The sequence below is a fragment of the Chiloscyllium plagiosum genome, unplaced genomic scaffold (assembly GCF_037043375.1).
Source record: "Chiloscyllium plagiosum isolate Xiang-an unplaced genomic scaffold, Cpla_swu_hap1 HiC_scaffold_21, whole genome shotgun sequence".
Taxonomy (NCBI): domain Eukaryota; kingdom Metazoa; phylum Chordata; class Chondrichthyes; order Orectolobiformes; family Hemiscylliidae; genus Chiloscyllium; species Chiloscyllium plagiosum.
Genome location: NW_028270159.1, coordinates 24,196,150 through 24,218,954, shown reverse-complemented (window position 1 = coordinate 24,218,954; position 22,805 = coordinate 24,196,150). Strand labels below are relative to the sequence as shown.

At 36.5% G+C, this 22,805-nt stretch overlaps 1 protein-coding gene across 5 annotated transcripts in view; it reads right to left on the bottom strand.

Moving 5' to 3' along the window:
- The window catches only part of mapkap1 (MAPK associated protein 1), a 331,754-nt gene that overhangs the window by 168,930 nt on the left and 140,019 nt on the right, over positions 1–22,805 (bottom strand). For 3 of the 5 annotated variants that reach the window (XM_087998416.1, XM_043720203.2, XM_043720206.2), the window contains one exon: positions 12,102–12,278. The exons of the other annotated variants lie outside the window; for them this stretch is intronic. In XM_087998416.1, coding sequence (XP_087854542.1) covers positions 12,102–12,278 — 177 coding nt within the window. The remainder of the gene's footprint in view (positions 1–12,101; positions 12,279–22,805) is intronic. 5 annotated transcript variants of the gene reach the window in all.

Genomic DNA, 22,805 nt, shown 5'->3' with positions numbered 1-22,805 from the left:
TGAATCCTCACTTATGTGTGACATGCTATTTTTAAATAATGTAAAAGAAAATGGAAAACTTCAAAAATAGCGATGTAATAACTGGACGAAAATTGTCCATTTCCCACTTAGTAAGCCTTATCCCAACTGAGAACATATTAAAAATTAGTATGACATATTAATATTGGGAGACATTTATGATAAGCTGTGAATTACTTTCAGCCAACAGTCTTTATTTGGATTTTTAAACTTCCTTTTCCTTCTATTCTTCATTCTTGCTCCAATTCCAAATGGGTTTTTCAATTCAAGCATCCTCAAACACACAAGATGGAAATGTAATCAATGAGCTGCAAACTTCCCAACAGAACAATATACCATCACTAGATTAAGCCAACAGGAGGAAGTCTCGGTGAACAGCACATTCACAACCAGCTTGGTGAGCCCAAGCATAAAAGAGCCTCTCATTTTGCCAATCTATTGGGCGAGTTTACCATGGTCAAATCCTTCTCACCGAGCAGCCGACTGAGAACTGTCAAACTAATCATACATTACACTCTGTCACTGAATGTATGCTGCACCACTGCCATCATTTACATCAAGATCTGGAGCTGATCCCAGACTGCTCATTGAAGGCAGGTTTACAAGCCAAACCACCATCAGAGTTCTCCTTGCCAGAGTTACACAGACATTTGGAAACATTTATTTTTAAACTTCACTCTACATTAGTGCCCAAGTAAAAAATGCAGTAAGTGCATATTGTTGCTATGTTATAAACCTTTCTGTACAAATGACTAAAAGGAATCTTCAAACAGACGATGGAAACAAAATAGGTGGAAGCCATAAATTATTTTAACCACATTACACTAACTCCTATACACAAACTGCAAATCTGAATGCTCAGGCAAATCTAAGTCATTTGAATAGCGAAGTTTGAGCTTTCTATTGTATCAGTTAAAAGCAGTAAACATACTATCCAAAAAAACACAAGAACACTGTAAACTAAATATTCAGATTGCACGTGAAGTCTTACAATCCATTTTATGAGTCACGCAACTGTGACGATGCAAGTTTCATACTAATAATTGGGCGTTTTTATGTAGCCTCTTCCAGAACAATTCACAATCACCATTATAAAACTTGTGGATTCAGTGTCCATAATTTTAGAATATAGCTAATAGCCTAGTTTTCCTCAGTCAATCAGAAAAATTATGCTGCACACATCAGCCTGGCATGCAAAATGAAACTCATGCACTATCATGCTTAATTCAACCTGCAAGTAGTGGTTCAGACGTCCAACTAGGTGTTGGTGAGAATGCACTTGGAGTATTGTGCAGAGTTTTGGTCCCTTTTTTTGGGGAAAGGTGTATTGGCATTAAAGGCAGTTCAGAGGAGGGTCACGAGATTGATCCCTGGGATGACTGGTTTGTCATATGACGACAGACTAAACAGTTAGGCCTATACTCACTGGAATTTAGAACAATGAGAGGCGATCGAATTGAGGTATTCCAAATGATACAAGGTGTGGATAAAATAGACATGTAGCGATCCGCCCTCTTGTGGGGCATGTTAGGACAAGAGGTCATAGTCTTTCGATTAGGGGTAGCAAATGTAAAACACAGTTGAGGATAAACTACTGTGGAATTTGCTACCCCAAAGCATGCTCAAACAGTGAGTAAATTTAAGGAGGAGTTAGACAGATTTTTAATTGGTAATGGGTGAAGGAATATGGAGAGAAGGCAGAAAAATGGGGATAAAGAGCATATAAGCCATGATTGACTGGCAGAGCAGACTTGATGGGTTGAATGGTCCAATTCTGCTCTTAACTCTTATGAATTTATGAACTTAAGAATTTGTGCAATGTCTTTTGCTTCAAATTATATTTCAGATTTACACAGGTAATCTCTGGAAGTAATAATGCTGTTGCAATGAGGCAGATTTGTTCTTAGTCAGCTGACACATGTTACTTTATTGTTGCTATGTTATAAACCTTTTCATTACGTATACCTGATATCTGCAGGTGAATATGAGGCACTAATCCAAACATAGGGTTCAGATAAGTAACACTTGACAAAAGCATTGTTCTGAGATTATGAGATCATCTGAACCTCTTAATCAGATTACTTATGGGTTGTCATCATCATTATATGGATTATAACATCCCTAATTACAAATACTTCCTGCCAAATGACTTGCAACATTGGATGACAGGAATATTTTCAGCATCAAGGCTCTTGCACTGAATATTTGTCATGATCCTATTATTCAAGGTTACTTGCATTAATACTTATAATACATGCACAGATGATCACAGGTTGAGTTGCAATTGATTACAGATGATTACATAAGTTATTGCAGATTGATTGAAGGCCCATGTGGTTACTAACACAGTAGAATTAATATTTGTGTTGTACTGCCTTCCAAATGTATGTTTCTTAATGCATAATATCTAAGAACACAATTACAGTGCATTGAAATCCTAACATCCTCAACCCAAATTCAAATTCAGAGGATGACAAATATTTACAGGCATTTGTCTTTAACTAATATCAAACCTCTCAGACACAATTACTTTGAAGTGCAGCAACTAATGGGTACATGTCCTGGATTTTCTTGGCACAGAAACAATTTGCATAGAGTAATGACAATAAATAATTTATTTTTTGGTCATAGTTGAGGAAAGGATGCTAATGAAGACACCAAACAACTTACTGCTTTTCTTTGAATACGTCTTTGAACCTTTTACTACTCCGCATTGAAACAGACAAATATGCTTGGCTGATACAGACACAATCATGCACAGTAGCACAAGCCTAGGTTATGGGTTCATATGTAAATAGGCAGATTTCACCTTCAGAATGGAATTCTATTTCAATACCTAATTGAGGTTTCAGTGATAGAATGTTGAAGGGATCTCCATCAGTGGATGATTACAACTGACCTCAGGAGAAGAGATAATCCTTACTGGTAACAGTTCTCAGTAAATATCACATTTGATGGTTAACTGAACATTTAAATAGTGATTTATCTTCACATGCTTAGATTATATTGCCCACAAATTAAAATAAAGAAAGACTCAAGTGGTCAAGACTGTAAAAAATATACTATTCGCGTTGCTTTGGATGTGGATGTGGACTCTTATCTGGAAGATAGCACGACGTGTGCATTCTGTCAATAGTAATCCTGCACACCCATTCATTTTTCTTTTGATTCTTGACAATTGTTTTCAGATTCTTTAGATATGTATATTTCCTGGTACTTGAAGAACAGTGTGGACACATGCTTGTAAATCCAACACCAAAAGATGCAATCCCAGTTACAATATTTTAGGAGCCCAGGCTAAAATAGGCAAAAGAAGTGTTTATCTGCTTATCTTCTAAGGACATTACTGACAACTGTATGCTGCAGGAATAAAAATTACCTTCTGTATTTTTTTCATTAGACTTTTCTTTTGTAACTGAATGCATAAATCCATTGTTGCACAATGTTACATGTATCATCTTGCTACACCTGCAGACATTTCATAAAGGCTGCCATGTCTCTGCAGTCAGAAATGATAAGTGAACCACCCGTGAATGTTAATGATAGTGATCATTCTGAGGTAACTGTGCTCTCCATCTTCCTCTCCAGCATCAGCAGCAGATCCAGGGTGGCAGAGTTTATTGGAGTAAAATGAAAATAACATTCAAGGAAATTGCCACAAAATACAACAGCAAAGTTATTATGAAAGCAAACATGAAAGGTTCAATGTTATCATTAAAAAATAAAAAGTCTGCTTCCATCTGTCCAAATTAACTGTAATTTGTGTAAATTAAATATACAATGTTAAGTGATAACCAGTCAAATAATTTCAAATGTGTCCTTCATTTATTTTCTTAAAATTACTGCAAAACCAGATGCATTTGAAGTTAATCTCATGTTTGATTTACTGCAAATGTACTGAGGCTTATTTCGCAGCTTGGAACACAATATTTGAACCACACCTAATATTCCGATGCATTTACTATTTGGAAATGAAGTCAAAATTGAAGCAGAACTGCACCAAAGTGGAAATCGGACAATCAATATAATGAGGTTTTGAAACTTATAGCCAAATAAGTAATTACTTTTCATTTGATCCAATATGATCCAAATGCTTTTAAGAGCTCTTGCGGTGCAGCTGTGATGTCTCTGCCTCTGGGCCAGAAGGCTTGTGTTCAAGTCCTACCTGTTCCAGAGATGTATCATAAAATGTCTGAATTGGCTGATTAAAAATATCTATGAATGTTATTATTTTAACTAATCTGCCTTCTCGTGTAAATATAATTTGAGTGCAGAGCTAAGATAAAGGGCATAGCTGTAAATATAGATAGGGGAGAGAGCGAGAGCGAGAGCGCAAGAGCGAGAGAGAAAGGAAGGGGAGAGGGCAGTGAACTCAAAAAAGAGGCCATGGTAAGTTCAGTCGGAGGTTAAAACCATGAAGAATGAGCAGTCGTTCAGAGCAGAGGCTGAGATAGAGGATAGCCAACAAGATTGAAAGGCTGAGAGATAAGCAGAGAAAGGAATGACGAGGATGAATTTAAGACTATGAACTTAACGCTAAATTGAGACAGAAAGAAATAAAGAGACGGAATGAAAGAGTGGATTGAGGCAAGACTATCACTATTCTATAAGAGACCTGTACCCATTTTTAATACTTAATCTTCAGCTAAAGAACTTTTAATCAATTTGTTCAGATATGTGATGTGCACCTGTGGGGCAGAAGGGGATAGAACCCATACCTCTTGACCCAAAGGTAAGGACATAGAAGTCCTAATTATATGTTGTTGAAAAGATTCTTCCACTTCTCATGACAGGAAGAATCTTTCCCTGGCAAGTTCAGCAAGCAATTAATTGGAAATTCCTAAAATAAAAGTCAGGAGGTCAAGGGCGAGATTACCAATTTTGAGAAGCTAAGCAACTGACACATTATTTTTGGATATTTACATTGAACAACATTTGCTGAAACTGCTGTATATTTTGCCCTTAAGTAACAGAAAATTTTGGTTCAAAAAGAATCCAAGCAGGTACATTTTTTATATGATCCACATGGATTGTACACACTATTTTCCACAGGGACAGGCAACACAACCAAATTGAAGTTGGTAAGAATCATGGCTTAAGAATCCACCCTGCTCCAAACTGTTTGCAATAATCATCAGCGAAAGGCACACATAACATTGGAAAGTGGATAAATAGTTTCCTTAGTAGAAAACGCCTTTGCTTTTTGCAACTGTAAAGAACCCCCAAAAAAAGTGTCAAAAGTTCAGTATTTTGTTTGCTTTCTTTCTCTGCAAAGGCTCTACTGATTTAGAACCTTGGTATGTACTTATCGATGACTTTTTATGAATAAAGTATATTTTTGAAATAAAAAGTTAAAAATTGGTAAGCTTCAGGTAATTTTCCAAGCTGGAGCATGTTGCTCATCATTAGTGCAATAGTAATCTGGAAATACATGGGAAAAAAATCTGTCCCAGTAAACACATCTACCATCGAGGTCATCTTCATAACTTAAACTTGCTGATCAATACAGACTTAGAGTAATGAGGTTTTGCATGGCGAAGGTATCAGACTCCTGAGTTTGCCAGAGTTAATTCGGTTACAGTTCTTCTTGTAACCATCACCATCTAAACTTCCCACCCACTCCCACATGAGTTAAAGCATTTGCAATATGATCAATCATTGGTGAACAATTCCAGAAATTAACTATCTGTGATAACGGCATAAGTTTTCATTCAAGTCAATTCAGGAAAATATAGTTCTTAATACCAGCCATCAAGTTATTTATAAAGCAGAAAAAACACACTGAGGCCAAACAAATATGTTTAGCATCATAGTATTACTATTTGCAATCACGAAGAAGATGGATTCTAAAAAAATGCTGGAAATATAGAGGTTGAATAGCATCTGGAAGAGAAACCAAATTACTTCCATTGAAACATTTAACTTATATTTGTCTTCAAATGCTTACTAATCTGCTGTGAATACCAGCCTTTACACTTCAGTTGTGACACTGGATCTACAGACTTGTTGGATTTTATTCAAGAAAATGCACACATTTACAGCTATACTGTACCACTAATTAGGTTCACAGGATTACTATCATTAAAGAAGTTTTTTTTTCCTTAAGGCACAGGTGGAGGATAATAAGGGTTCTCTCCCTACTCAAACTCAATTATTTATCACTCACGATAACCAACATCTTGTACAGCCAACCACATTAAGCTAGACATCAAACACATACAAAGAACTACCTCTGCTGACAACTACTGAGCTTTGCTTATAAACTGGTGTGTAACAGTTTCAACTGGCACAAATTTGGCCAACATTTGCCCAAATAGTTTCTTACTGAAATATTATCCAAGAAGCAATTTGACTTAAACATTTATGCTGTTCCTTTTAATACTTCTTTCCCACCTGCATTCACAAAGTAGCCAAATTCTGCAATTCCATTTCTATTCCATACCTCATCAATTTGAAGTAAAACTATCCATATACTCAAGAGTTTGGAATATTGTTAAGAACATCAGTAAACTAATTTATATATTTCTATTTCTCTTCAAAGGTTACTGGGTTTATTTTTCTAAAAACTTATTTACTGAAGCAAACATGAACTATACATACTAGTTCTGTTTCAGACCAATAATATTTTCAATATTTCTGACCTGTGTATCAAAAGGTAAATATTTTCTTATTGTTCAAAAGTATAATTCTGTGCTCTATTTCTATTTAAAAAGTGACCCAATTAAGTTTTTAAGTTATTAGAAATAAGACCTAATTATTGAGCTTGTTGATTTGAAGATATTTTAAAACTAACACTACAAATATACTAAAGAATCAATGCCACTTCCAGTTAGCATTCCAAATATAATGGTTTTAACAAGCTGCACAAAGAGATGAAAGGTAAACTAAAAACACATATCGCCAGGAAAATCTACACTTTATTCAAACAATTTCTCTCTGCAAAATGACTAGTTTTAAACAGAGCATTCAACCACTAATGATGGTATACAGGAGCCAAAGTAACTGTCCTCAGACTGTTCCTTAAATACACTGCTGCTTTACTTTGCCAAAGTCCACAGAAGTTGCCAAATTTGGTCATGCCTGCTTAGCTTGCTCAACTGATTGTGCCAGAAAAGAAAATAAGACACAGATGTATTTGAATTCTTTGTGATGCCAGTAAAGGACAGTTAATAGCTTTATCTCAACCCTCCCCTCCAGCTGGGCACAGGTGGAGGATAATGAGGGTTCTCTCCCTATTCAAACTCAATTATTTACCAGTCATGATAACCACCATCTTGCACAGCTAACCACATTAAACTAGGCATCAAACACACACCAAGAACTACCTTTGCTGACAACTGCTGAGCTTTGCTCTCAAACTGAAGTGTGTAATAGTTTTAATTGGCACAAATTTGACCAACATTTTCCACAACAATTTCTTATTAAAATACTTCCTATTGAAATAATATCCAAGAAACAATCTGATTTAAACATTTATGCTGTTCATTTTAGTACTCTTTTCCCACTTGTATTCACAAAGTAGCCAAGTTCTGCAATTCTATTACTGTTCCACATTCCTTCAATTTGAAGCAAAATTACCGATACAACTCGAGCAGTTTAGAGAGAAGAGAATATAATTCTATTGTGAGAAACAACTAAAATTGAGTTAGATTTATTTAGAATCAATTGCTAATGGAACCCTCAGAAGGAAAATGAAAATTATGCAAAAAAGCACTGAAATCACCAAGAACAACTGAATATTAAAAAAGGAAACTGCATCCTTCAGCTTAACACAATATAATTTTTGCTTGACAAAGATCAAAATCTTTTTTGCTTCACATTTAAATTTCTAAATTTTTGAAACGTTAATCTATCATAATCGCACAAGAATGATTTGAATTTTATTTCATTCTGTATATGGATAATCACACAACCCAACATTAGTTGAAAGCTGTACCTCTAAAGACCCAAATTATTTAAATAAATGATTGGCTCCAGAACGACTGTTACAAGTTTCAAGACAGCTAAATCGCACAACTTTCTTAGCACACCACTGAGCACTTTGCCGAAAAGATTGAGCAGAGTTGATTTTAACGGTTTAATGTTTTGTAGTCACAATTAAGGTCTGGAAGGATGCAGTGGAAAATTAATATTGCAACATTTCAGGATTTGGATAAAAAGGATAAAACTTATCCAAGATGAGCAAGTCTTCTTGATCATCCACTTCAAAATAAAATCACCAACAAGAACTCATGATTTGGAGATGCCGGTGTTGGACTAGGGTGTACAAAGTTAAAAATCAAACAACACCAGGTTATAGTCCAACAGGTTTATTTGGAAGGACTAGCTTTTGGAGCACTGCTCCTTCATCAGGTGGTTGTGGAATATTTATAGTGCTCTAACAGTTCAGGTAGGTAATTGCCCAAATTAGTATCTGCATTGTTCCTATCTTGGCTCCCAAAAGGAGGAAAAACCTCCAACAGTGTACATACAAATGGATTCACTGAATATTTTATTAAAAAGCAAAGATCCATCAACTCCTGGAGTGCACATTAAGCAACTCTGTCTTGTGCCTGATCACAGTGCTTTCCCAGAAATCAGATTTTCGTTAATATCACTGACCCAAAAAACTCCCACACACAAACGTAGGTACAGTTACAACATTTATAAGACAGTTGGACATGAATATGAAAGGTTTAGAGGGATATGGGACAAATACAGTCAAGTCGAGTCTGGGAAACTTGGTCAGCATGGACAAGTTGGACCAAAGGGTCTGTTTCTGTGCTGTATAACTCTATGACAGAGTTATGAGATCTACAGCACTGAAAAAGGCCCTTTGGTCAATTGCGTCTGCACGAGTCAAAAACAACTACCTGATGTTCTCATCCCATTTTCCAGCACCTAGCCCACAGCCTTGTATGCCTTGGCATCATGAGTGCTCATCCAAATACTTCTTAAAAGTTCTTGCTTCTACCATCCCTACAGGCAGTGAGTTCAGATTCCCACCACCCGATGGATGAAAATGCTTCTCCTCTCATCTCAAAAATGTCTGCCTTTACTTTAACTTTTTTCCCCAGTGGCCACCAATCTCTCAAGGGGAAAAGTTTCTTCTTGTCTACACGATCTTTGCCTCTCAATTTTATACATCTCAAAACCATTTGCTCCAAGGAAAACAATCCCAGTCTGTCCAATCTCTCTTCATAACTGAAACTCTGCAGTCCAGGCAACATCCTCGTAAAATACCTCTTCACCTACTCCAGTACTATCACATCCCTCCTGTAACGTGGATTCCCGAACTGCACATAATACTCTAGCTATGGCCTAACCAACATTTTATATGATCCAGCATAACCTCCCTGCTCTATGGTTTTGCTAATAAAGCAGAGTACCCCATGTGCCTTCCATACCACTTTATCTATATGTCCTGACACTTTTAGGGACTCGTTTACATGCACACCAAGGTCCCTCTGAGCTTCCCACAGACCCACCACTCTCCATGTATTCCCTTGTGTCCTTTGTCCTGCCCAAGTGCATCAACTCACATAGATATCCAGATATTTATCTTCAAAAATCAGCCCTTAATTTTAGTTCCATTGGCAACTACTTTCCTCTCGCCTCTTTTCCTCAGTTAGCATTAAAAGTGCAAATGAGGATGATTCCCTGTCAGCTTTCCTGGAACTACAAACTGAAATTCATCAACTGCTACACCAAATTAATTTAATCCTTAGAATTTTCTTTTACAGAAAACCAGAGTGAAATAAAAATGAATTGAATAAATTTACTATGTATGCAGCTTTTGAATCTTATTATGGTCATACATAAATCTGATTCAGCTTTTAAAGTTATGTAATATATGTAAATAACTACAGTGCAACTAAAGAACATGCAGATATGAATAGAAAATTAGTGAGGGAGGAAGTGAGCTCAATTTCAACACACAAAATTCAAGCTTAGAAATTTCATGTTCCTTTCAAGTTCGGAGATCGATATGAACACAAACTGTGTCAGTAGAACCCAGATACCATTTTTAAATATTTCATTTGCAGAACAGCAATCAAACTATGCCAGCAAAGTGTGAAAGAGATTATTACTTTCCCTATTTTTCTCAGAAGCATTATTTAGTTCACAGTAGGCTAAGCAATGTTCTTCTCAAGTTTTAATCCTGACACTTCACGATTAAAAGCATTCTTTTAAGATTTGCAGGCACATTGAATTTGAAATGAGGACTACAAAACAAAGTGACAAGACTAGTCTTATTTCTCACTTCAGAAGTATAATATAGACGCAACAGCATGTTATCCTTCAAATGTTGCAATCTAAAAAAAAGTTCCTTTCCCAGACAGAATCTCCTGCCAAAAAGGAAACCATGTCAGTTTTGCTCCCACTAAATCTATGTTAAGTCCATATGTAAAATTTCTGAACTGGAACAACAACCCGGACTTAGAATAACAAACTATTGTAATGCTCCAAAAATGTAAAAGGGCAGGATCTGCAGCTGGCATGCGGCCAGATCAAATACTAATACACAGTAAAAGGCAATAACAAAGCACTTTGGCTCATAAAAAGACATTACAGTTGTATTATCTAATTTCTCAAAATAAAGCAAAGCTCAACAACACTTATAAAGTAAAAAGATACTGCAGCAAAACATATTTAGTTAATTGAAAGGGTATTAAGTTAATAAATGATTGAATAAATTTGCTATCCCGAAAGCACCTTCCTATTTGTTCACAATTTAGTGGCATACAAACTTACAAGTATCTTCAACATATTAATGTTGTAATAGGTTATATCTAGTCTTCTAGGCTGTATTAGTAAAAATCAGTTTCAAGTTTGTTGAAACTTCAAAAAGTAAGTTTCAAAATCTATATTTTTAAACTATATTTTCAAAGTTTTCTACTTGGTTAACAATGTTAATTCATGTGACTTTATCCTCTAAAGGTGAAAGTTAAAGCAATCTTTATTGATTACAATTAATTGTATAAACAAGTGAATATTTGTATTGGGTTATGCTTATTTCAGATTTGTCTTCATAGAACATTCCATGGGTAATAGCAAAAGAATAGCAGGAATAAAAATACTGAGCTAATACCATCTACCATTATTTTTCAATTTTAAATATAATTTATAACAGGAAATTGTTAATTTAACAAGCGTGTTATTTGGATAACACTCCAATAAGCACATCGATCTGGACCCAATATACTGACCACTGCAACTGACAGCTGGAACTGACAACCGGAAGCGGCAGATTCAAACCACTACAAATGCCTGAGGAAAGATCACAGAAGCGCTTCACAGGAGGCTCCCAAGCACTGAGGATGTCACCTAGACAGGGGCCGAAACGTCTGCAACACAAATTCCCAACTCGGCGAACAGAACCACAACAGTGTTATTTGGTGAGTGCCTTGGTAGTTTTTCTTCATCAATTTATTTAACTTGCCAGTGGCACTGCAATTTTATTTCACGTGTAATATCAACAGTGTAGTTCTAATCAACACTTTCCAAAGACCTATGCAGAATTAAAACTGGCATGACATAGGTGATGGTTTTATATAATTACCAATACTACGGACAATTAAAATCAAATGCAACAAATGTTTATCTCAGTTTTGTGATTGTAATTGAGAATCAAATCAAAAGGATGATTTTAAAATCTTTAAGAAAAGAATTGTGCAACTGTTTGCCGACCAGTAAATATCAACTGCAGAGACCCTCATGAGAATTTTCCAGTACTCTGGGAGACAAGAATGGTTAAAATAAACACTGCAAAGGGAAGCTATGTAAATATGATTTGTAGCAAAATAACACACAAATTATTCTTGCATGGAATGTCAACTCCAGATTATATGATTTTAAAAACTAAGGCAATTTGCGTTGCAGTTTTTACATTGGTTTATTTTGATCAAGTTCAAAAATTGCATAGCTGAGAAAAAGGGTATGCAATGAATTAGTTCTATTTTAAGAAATAACAGTTTTCATATAGAACTGATTAAACTTATCAAACCTATTAAAATAGACTTGTGTTTTGCAATAACAAAACAGGGTATGACAAAATGAAGGGTGGGTTCAAAGTGAAAAGGTTAATTTTTTTTAAAACTTACATCCGAACAAAGAGAGACTGTTTCGTTGCCAGCCCAGGCGGTGAGTACTTCTCAACTAGTGCCAATGTGCTGAAGCCGAACTTGTGAATAGGTTCATTGGAATCTAATGGTGGAAAATCTCCATCAACTTCCCCATCGTCCTCCGCAATATGAAGGCAGTAGACATCCACATTTTCACTGCAGTAAAAAAAATAGCAAGCACTTAAGAAAAAGTCAAATCGACAAATGGTCAAGTAATTGCAGTGGTGTAGGTCTGGCTGCAGTAACCTCCTGCTGACGAAGAAAAGCCTGATTGGGCAATGAGTGCTCTGTGCAGCAAAACAAATAGCAGAAAAAGGTGGTGTGTTTTTAAATAATAAAAGATTAATTTGTTTTTAAAAGGAAAAATCTTAAAATAAACAAATATTGCATTCAATAGCTTACATTTTAACACATTAACCTCACATTAATGTTTGTAAGCAGAGCATAGACTTTGGCAGAAAACAAGTGAAAACCCACTATGCAACTGGTATTTTTGCCAACATTATCTTCTGGCGTTATTCCCATTCTTGTCTAAGCAAACTGCATCATGGCTCTCCCAGAATGCAAAAATAAGAAAACACAACGTTCAGCAGAGCCAGAGTATTTTTAACTATTAAAATGTTTAACATGAAGAAAATACATCTAAAATAAATTTATTTAGCAGTTCTATGGCAGCTTATTTTCAAGACTAATAAACATTTACTTTCTCTCAGCAGACAACAAAAACTCATGAGCTTTATAGAAACATACTGACAGATGAACCACATTTTAGCCAGAAGACAAGAGTGGTGGGAGAAAGAAGCAGTAGCTGCTGGATCAATGAGGAATTTGCAATTGAGAGAAAGATATAACAATTGTTTTAATAATAAACTTCTACATTTCTTTATTAAAAACACATTCAGAATTGCACAATATTGATATAAAATATCCCACAAGCTGTTGTAATCCCATTAGGAATACGGAGATCACATTAAACATTACAGAAAAAAAACTAGACTTGTTTTGAGTGCAACTTATCAAAATCACTATTAATTGTGTATATTTAATAATCTCAATAACTTTGGAATAGCTCGAAACTCATTTAACTCTTCTAGTAAGTATTAACAACATTTCAAACAGATTACTTCTTTCAACTTCTTCCTAAATTTCCATTTGTCTCAGGCTTCTTCCTGCTACGATTGCAGTGCCTGTCAGTTGGTATACTGAACATTCAACAGACGTTTGAATAATACCTATGAGTAGCGTCTATGGATTCAAATTGAGCAACCAGATGAGAGTAGTGTAGTATCTGGCCAACAGATACAGCTGGCCAATTAGCAAATATCTTCTTTCCACGTTCTCAATACCCATGCTCTCACTTGTTTTATTTCATACATCAAACATTTATCTCCAGTTAGTTGAAATTGTGATGAAGGTGCTTCCATTGTTAATATTTTTTGAGGACCTGTGTCTAAATAAAGTGAAAATTGTTTCATGTGAAGTACTAGCATGATACCTGGACCAATTTTCTTTTGGAAGTGATCACGGACAGGACACTGCAGGAGACTTCTGTTTTTTTTAAACAAAGATGCTGAGTGACGTCAAGACACATGAATTAAGCTAACTGCTTGTACTTGTTTACTGGAAGTCACACATCTGAGTTTATGGTTGTCAGAAGTGAGGTTTTTTGAAATTATTTGGTGATTTGTGTTCACTTGGTTGATGCTTGCCAAGAGAGAAGCCTTTTGAATATTCTGAGCAGCTCATTTGGACAGTTAACTGTGACAGCTGAAAACTCATGCAGCCATTCTCCTCAGAAACTTCCAGAAGATTTCCTTGCAACCTTTCCTAAATGAACAGCATTTAAAAAGTTACCAAGGACAACCACATGCGTCTAGTGACATTTGTATGCATGTACCAGGATACCAGATCAAAAGCCACATGGAATATGTCACATCTTATCCTTTTATCTTCAAGTAGTAAAATAGATAATCTCTGAGAAAGTTTCTTTATTTTTTTTCTGTAATTGGTGGATGCCCATGTTTGGTTACTTAAAAGGATATATATTTATATTGTCATATTTTGAAACATATTAAATAAAGACAAAGGTTGTTGCGATATGTTTTGTTTAATAATCTAACAATAATTTTGCTGTTTGTTAAGTAAATCTGGCTGGTGGATGAATATTCTTAAATGGCCAGCTCTGTAATGTTTAAACATTATAAATCTAAGACATTTTTGCAAATAACACTTAAGCGGTTTATAATTTAAGGGTCATGCAGGGCACAAATTACAATTATCCTTCCGGTGACCAAACTTCAAAATTGGTCATGAGATAATAAATTTATTAAGTTACTATACCATAAGGATAAATAGTAAATTCAAGAAAAGGGACCCCCAGTGAACTTCTATCACTGTGTTACTTTCATGATAAGGTTGTCTGGGCCAGCAGGTCAGGAAGTGGAAATACTCTGTTGAGATAACACTTTATGGTAACCATGTTCTCAATTTCAGCAGTGGAAAGTTTTTATCAGGTGATGAAGCCAAAAAAATTAAAAAGATTCAGAAAAGAAAAAGTCTTATTAATCACTCTCATTTACATCTGATGACTCAAATGTCGAGGAGATCAATGCTTGAAACGGTTGTAACAGCACATCTCATTAGTATCAATTTTTTCAGTTGACAGTTTTCAATAAAATGGAATGCCATAATATTGCAAACCAATTTCCACAGATTACCGAGAAGATCCATGGTTTTTCAAAAGAGGGAACAAATTGCAGGTCAGGTTGAAACAAAACTTGCAAATGCTAAATAACAACTCCAACAACACTTTCTCTTTCATGCTCTAAATGTCATGATGGTCAATATTTTAATTCCTGTAGTGGAGGCTTGATTATCTCAACAATGCGCATCAAGTACACTTCAAGAGGGCACAAGATCATAAGGAAAGTCATATTTATCCAGACCTGGAGAAATAATCTAGCCCAATACGATTAATGCAGTACTGAAGTTGTACAGATTTGTGAGACATACTCCCATTCAAATTAAACAGAGTCATAGAGATGTACAGCACGGAAACAGACTCTCGAGTCCAACTTGTCCATATGCCAACCAGATATCCTAAATTAATCTAGTGCCATTTGACAGCATTTGGCCCATATCCTCCAAGTCCTTCGTATTCATATACCTGTCCAGGTACTCTCTAAATGTTGCAATTGTACCAGCCTCCACCACTACCTCTGGCAACTCATTCCACACATGCACCACCCTCTGCATGAAAAGGTTGCCCCTTAGGCTTTCCCCTCTCACCCTAAGCCTATGTCCTCTAGTTCTGGACTTCCCCTACTCCAGGGAAAAGACCTTGGCTATTAACCCTGTCCATGCCCCTCATGATTTTATAAACCTCAATAAGGTCACCCCTCAGCCTCTGACGCTCCAGGGAAAACAGCCCCAGCCTATTCAGCCACTCCCGAAAGTTCAAATCCTCCAATCCTGGCAACATCCTTGTACATCTTCTCTGAGCCCTTTCAAGTTTCACAACATCATTCAGTCAATAGGGAGACCAGAATGGCACATAATATTCCAAAAGTAGCTTAACCAATATCCTGTACATCCTCAACAGGACCTCATAACTCCTTTACTTAATGCTCTGACTAATAAAGGAAAGCATACAAAATGCCATCTTCACTATCCTACCTGCGACTCCACTTTTAAGGAACTATGAACCTGCACTCCAAGATCTCTTTGATCAGCAACACTCCCTAGGACCCTACCATTAAGTGTATAAAGTACTGTCTTGATATGCCTTTCCAAAATGCAGTACCTCACATTTAGCGAAGTTTGACTTCATTTGCACTCCTCAGCCTGTCTGATCAAGATACCGTTTGTACTTGGAGATATCCTTCTTTGCTGTCCACTCCACCTCCAATTTTAGTGTCATCTGCAAACTTACTAGCCACACCTCCAATGTTCATATCCATATATATAAATGACAAACAAAGTGGATCCTTGTCGCACACCACTGGTCACAGGCCTCCAGTCTAAAACGCAACCCTACACCATCACCCTCTGACTTCTACCTGTATTTAAATGGCTAGTTCTCCCTGTATTCCATTTGACCTAATCTTTCCAGTTAAAGGAAAACCTCATTCTCTATACATGTAAAAAAATCTTATAGCATTATTTGAAGATAACCGGGGAGTTGTTCTGAGCATCCTAGCCAATAATTATTCTTTAATCATACTTATTTGGTTATTTATCTTACAACTATTAATGGAATATTGTTATGCAAACTGTCTGCTCCATTTACCTACATTGGCTCTGGAGTACACATGTCCTTAAGTGTAAGGAAACTTCGAACTGCAAGTTACTTCTTTACTAATTAATAAATGGGATACAAAGAAACAATACATTAGGATCCCAGTCATCATTACAAAGGTCATGTACCGAACATAAAAAATTGTAGGGCATGTCAAATTTTAAGAAAGTCAGCATTTTTACTACACAGAGAATTTTCCAAGATTAAAAGTTAGAAGCTTGCTGAACTGCAATGTTGCCCAGCACTAAAAGAACCCTTGCACTTATCTTCCGACTGGGAACCCTCCAACCACAGGGGATGAACTTGGACTTCACCAGTTTCTTCATCCCCCCTCCCCCCCACCTTGTCTCAGCCGAATCCCTCCAGCCCGGCACCGCCTTCCTGACCTGCAGTCTTCTTCTTGACCTCTCCGCCTCCATCCTACTCCGACCTATCACCCTCACCTTGACCTCTTTCCACCTATCACATTTCCAACGCCCCTCCTCCAAGTCCCTCCTCCCTACCTTTTATCTTCTCCTGCTGAACACTCTCTGCTCATTCCTGAGGAAGGGCCTGTGCCCGAAACGTCGAATCTCCTGTTCCCTGGATGCTGCCTGACCTGCTGTGCTGTTCCAGCAATAAAGTTTCAACTTTGATCTCCAGCCTCTGCAGACCTCACTTTCTCCTTGCACTGTTTCCCTTGTATGGCAAAATTGTATTTGAGTACAGCAAAACACACATGCAACTGATTAATCCATAAGATGCACTGAGGAATCATGAGGAAATTTCTTTGTTGGACTGTGATAATGCCTAACTGGTACAAAAGCACAAAATTCCGTCAGAAAAATGCATAATATTTTGTACTCCGAATTTAAGTTTCAAATCATGATCTTTGCCTATCTGTTAATAGGTTGATGGTTGTTATTATGTATAGTGAAGATCAGTTGTATAGAAAATCTACAAAATAATATACAAAAACTACAAGACCAGAAAATTACTTGCATTTCTTATTTGAATATAATAACTTGCTTGCAAAAATTTGTACTGAGCAGCTATATCTTTGATTTCGATTTGCACTTGGAGTTCTAATAACTAGAACTACCTGTGCATAATTTGCACAGTTATATCTTTACTAGAACTATGGAAATACTTTGCACACACAGTGATACCTTTATTGTATCATGTACTTCAGCATATATTTACAAACATACTTGTAAAGCTTTTCCTCCCAATTCCCTTCTACTCACTGTTCATGCCTTGCTCTTTCATGTTGTTTCCTCCTTTTGCCCATCTCCATTGTTCACACTTTGTTATCCAATAACAGAGGTGATTTATTTTAAAATAGCTTTCAAGCTTTTTTTGACAGAAAACATCTTTTTAAATGAATCAGAAAAAATAGAAGTGGCCATGTGTGCTATAATTCTATATATTACTCATTGATACCTGGACAAATTAATATCTTGGTATCTTTTGTGTTTTAACAATATTTAAAACATTTATAAACTCTCCTCTCCTGAACAAGACTCATTTGACATCCATCAATAGCCTTGGTAACTATGCTCATTCTTAGCAATTCCCTGTTGCTCTCATCCCTCCTCCAGAGTCGAGGCAGCCAGTCCACGCAAGGCACATGGTTGCACTCTGCTTGCATCTCACAGTTGTACAACATCCATGGCCTATTTGCATACTGTTCAACTACTTCATTACAAAGGTCATGAACCTCCTGGAGAGTTGCTACCAACCCATAAGGAACTTGCCAAAACAGTTAATCCAACATTGTTGGTACTTTTCTTTGTATTCTGATCTCATGGCTCCAATTGGTATGGGGAGATATCCAGTTGGTGGGAGTACTGGACAAATTTGGTTCCTTAGAGGAGCTTGGCAGGAATTATTCTAAGTGTTTTAAATTTTTTAACCAAAGTGATCTTTTACTAAAGCATAGACAATCATTATTACAGTCTTTGTTTTAACAATAAAGCAAATCGAAAGTTATGAACAGAAATGAAGATAAACAGGAGGAAAAAATCTATTCCTTTAAAGATTTTTAAACATATAGTAGAAATCAATGTGGAACCAGTACAACCTGCCACAGCTTCCAAATATTATTGCAATTCCGAGAACAAAAAGTATTACATTTCGCACAAAACCCAGCTCATTTCAAAGAAATTCTGCTTGATATAATATTGTTATTGGCTCAAAGTGATTAAAATTTCACCTCATCTGCTGCAACAGATAACTGTTTAATTATTATTACGTTCCTGATTTAATTTTTCTTCCTATATGATCTTTGCGGCAGCTCCAATTCCCTTTTTATCTCTTCTTTGAAACTTCAAAAAATTAACTTCATTTCCCCTTCACCACCTGTATCGCCACACTTTATACAAACTTATTCTGAAATAATTTAATTAAACTCTTATTTTTAAAAGGATATCTACTTGGCATGTTACTTTATGCAAATACTTCTCCATTCTAATACATATTCTCTCTCAACTAACTCCTCGCACAAACGAAATCCAAAATGTTCTCTCCTTGAGCCTTCTCGGTTATTCCCTGGGAACTCTGGGTAACTGCTTCTCACTTGGAAGTATGGGTATTGTAGGTTTTCCCTCAAAAATCAACTGTCGACTCCGAATACACACGACAAACCAATACATCCAACCCAGAACTCAACCACAAATGACAGTAAAATATGCATATGTCAATCTCAGTTTCATTACATCTTATCAACTAATTAAAGTTCTCCAAGAATAGGGGGTTATTAAAAATATTCAACTTAATTACAAGGACAATAGTTTGAGGAGGAACTAAGTGTAAATGGGAACTATTACAAAAACCACAGAAACGTATGGAGAAATTATAAGGAGCAAATACGTATAGACGTTGATAACATTTGTCTGAATTAAAATTTTAAATGCTGCGCATCGGAAGGAAAAAACGTGCAAAGATGCATGTCATGAGGGGTCTTGAAGTAGCTATGGATAAACTTGAAAGAAATGCAGGAATCTGAACTGACTTAATGCTCAGCATAGCAAGCTAACGCAGAACAGTTACCAAACAAGCAGAACAATAAACTGTATAGTCAAAGCAGTAGAGTCCAGATGGAGAAAGTAATAATTAAACTAACCTGTATAGATCACACATTCTGAATCCAATTCTTATTGATAAAAACAGTAAAGACAACTCAAGTTGCCAAATGCAGTACACAAAAGATCCATGAGGTGGCTTTTCAAGAGAAGTATCACAGAAAAACAAGTGAAGATGGCACTCGGCAAAGTGCATGATGCTGCTAGATATTTTACCAACCCTGTTCAGAAATGGCATTACATACCTTCATAGCAGGCGGGATTTCAACCCAGGTGTCCCAAGCTGCAGTAAATCTAATTACACATTAGGTAGTTCTTCCCTCTTGGTTAATGCACTGCAACTACAAAACTGAAAAAAAAACTAAACTTTCTATTAAAACTTCAATCTCACTGAGGTGACTTCAGGCCAATCTATATCACCAATAGGCTCTGAAACCTTGCTCACATTTTGGCATCTATGACAAAATCCACCACAGCAGCAGAGACAATTCACATTATGATTCTGAAAAAAAAAAATATTTTCCACATCTCCCAAATCGAACAGATGGTTTAGAAAATTCCAGGATGAGGATCTATATTTCTAACAGAGCCTAATCAATTGTACCTTGGGTCAAATCCTGTTTTACTACGTTTCACTATGACCCATACATTAGTTTTTCAGAAATATGGCTCATAAACAAACAGACAAATGAAACCATTGCCTTCATCCACTTTCTACTGGTTAGGAGATCAAAGCTGGGAACTAAATTCTCGGGGGTGTGATTTTCAAGTGGATAGGCAAGAAGGGAAGGGTGGTAGATAACTCTGTTAGTATGGGATAGAACAAGTACCTTAGCAAGAAATTACTTTAGATCAGATGATGTAGAATCTATATGGGTGGAGATCAGAAATAACAATGGGAAAATGACACTGGTGAGAGTAATGTATAAGCCCGCTAACAGTAGCTGTTCCATATGGTAAAATAAGACAGGAGGACATGCAAAAAAAGGTAGTACATTACTCATCAATAACTTAAAGCTTTACACAAATTGGAAAAATCAAAGTGGCAGAGGTAGCCAAGAGAAAGAATTCCAAATGTACTTGGGCAGTTTTCTCGAACAAGATAATGTAGATCCAACCCAGGATCAGGGTAGTTTGGTAATGTGTACCGACGCAAGTTTAATAATCTCAAAAGGAAGAGATCCCCTAATAAACAATTACCATAATATGGAAGCATTTAGTGCATTGAGCTAGAGCGGGAAAACTTGGTCAGAAACAGTTGTCAAAATTAAATAAGGGTAACTACATGGACATGACAGCAGAGTTGGTCAGGGTGGACAGGAAAGGAATCCTTAGCAGAAAATACAGATGAGACACAATGGCAGACATTTAAGCAAATAGTTCACGGCTAACATCAAAAATATACTCTCATGAGGAAGAAAGATTCAAGGAAAGGGTAAACCAACCATGGTTAACCAAATACGTTAAGGATAGCGTCAAACTGAAAGAATATAAACATATAATGTAGCAAAGATTAGTGGCAAACCAGCAAATTAGGAAAGTTTTAAAAATCAACAAAAGATGGTTTTGTGCTATGATCAAAACGAGAATTAAGAGGGAGAAAATAAACTGTGACGGTAAACCTTGCAAGTAATACAAAAACAAATGTTAAGAAATTCTTTAATCATTTCAGGAAGAGAGGGGCCAAAGTGAACATAAGCCAATAAATCCTCCGACCTGATGGGCTGCATCGAGGATATTGACGGAAGTAGCCACAAAGATAGTTGATATGTAATTATTATAAAGGATGTCATAGCAAAGCACTCATAAGTACATAATATAATCAAGCAGAATCAGCATGGCTTAATGAAGGTGAAACCATGCCTCACATTTGTTGAGCTCTCTGAAGTGGTAACAAACAGGAAAGATAAAGGGAAACCAGCAGATGTAATATATTTGAACATCAGGCTACTTAAGAGAAAAGCCCATTATGGTAGCGTAGTATATCAGCATGGACAGTGGATTGGCAAACTAATAGAATGGCAGAATAAAACACATAGGTGGGCGAAGGGAGACATTGTCAGGATGGCAACCTGTAACTAGTAGAGTGTCAGAAATCAGTGCTGGGGTCACAATTATTTACAATATATAACAAAACTTGGATGTGACACTATCACCAAGCTTGTGAATGATATAAAAACAGGTGGGAAGGCAAGTGGTGAGGATGACAGTCCAAGGAGTGATAGAGACTTATTAAGTGGGCAGAAACCTGGCAAACCAAATATAATATGAGAAAATATGAAGTTATATACTTTGGTAGGAAGAATAGAAGAGCTGAATGTTATACGAGTAGAAAAGGACTGCAGAAAGCTGAAGCACAGATGGATTTGCAGGTCCTCATGTGTTAATCACAAAAGGCTAGAATCCAACTTCAGCAGGTAATAAGGAAGATGTCTGTCGGCCTTTCTTTCAAAGGGAATGGAGTATAAAATGAGGGATGTCTTGCTAAAACTATACAAGGCACTTATCACACCATACCCAGAATACTGTGCAAAGTTTGGTCCCCTTCTACAAATGAAGAAATACTGGCATTGGAGGTAGTCCGCAAGCAGGTTCACTAGGTTAATTTCTACTTGAGAGAGACTGGATTAAGAGGGGGAAAACAGAATTCAGCTTGCGGGGAACATGCAACCTGACTGTAAAAGCTTCTGGAGGTATCGGAAGAGAAGAAGATTAGTGAAGATAAATGTAGGTCCTGTACAGTCAGAAACATGAAGATGTATTGGAAGGAAAAAAGAAATGGCAGACCAAATTCTGGTTCTGACTTCACAAAGAAGCTTCTGTCATAAATAACATCCCAAAAAAAAATGTTGAGGAACTCAGGGTCTTGTAAGAGGGTAAAAGTGAAGGAAATCAGTATCAGGGAAATGATATTGGAGGAATTAAGCACCAATAAATCCCAAGACTCCGATAATCTACATCCCAGAAACAGTGGATGCATTGGTGATTATCTTTTCAGATTATGTGCTCTGAAACAATTCATATTGATTGGAGAGCAGTTAATGTAACACCACTATTTAAAACAGGAGTTTCAGGTCATTCTGCTACATTGCGCAATTCGTTAATGCAAATTCACTATAACACAATCGACAAAGTGGGAACACTGCTCCAAAAGTGAGAACTTTTAAATACATGTGTTGGCTGTAACACTATTACCTTAGCAACACTTTAAGCCCTGTTTCTAAAGCATGATTTTTCTATAATGTGGGGTTGCACAAGAATGCAACCATCACGTTACAGAACTACGTGTAGAGAGAAAACAGGGGGAAATAGACCAGTTAGTCT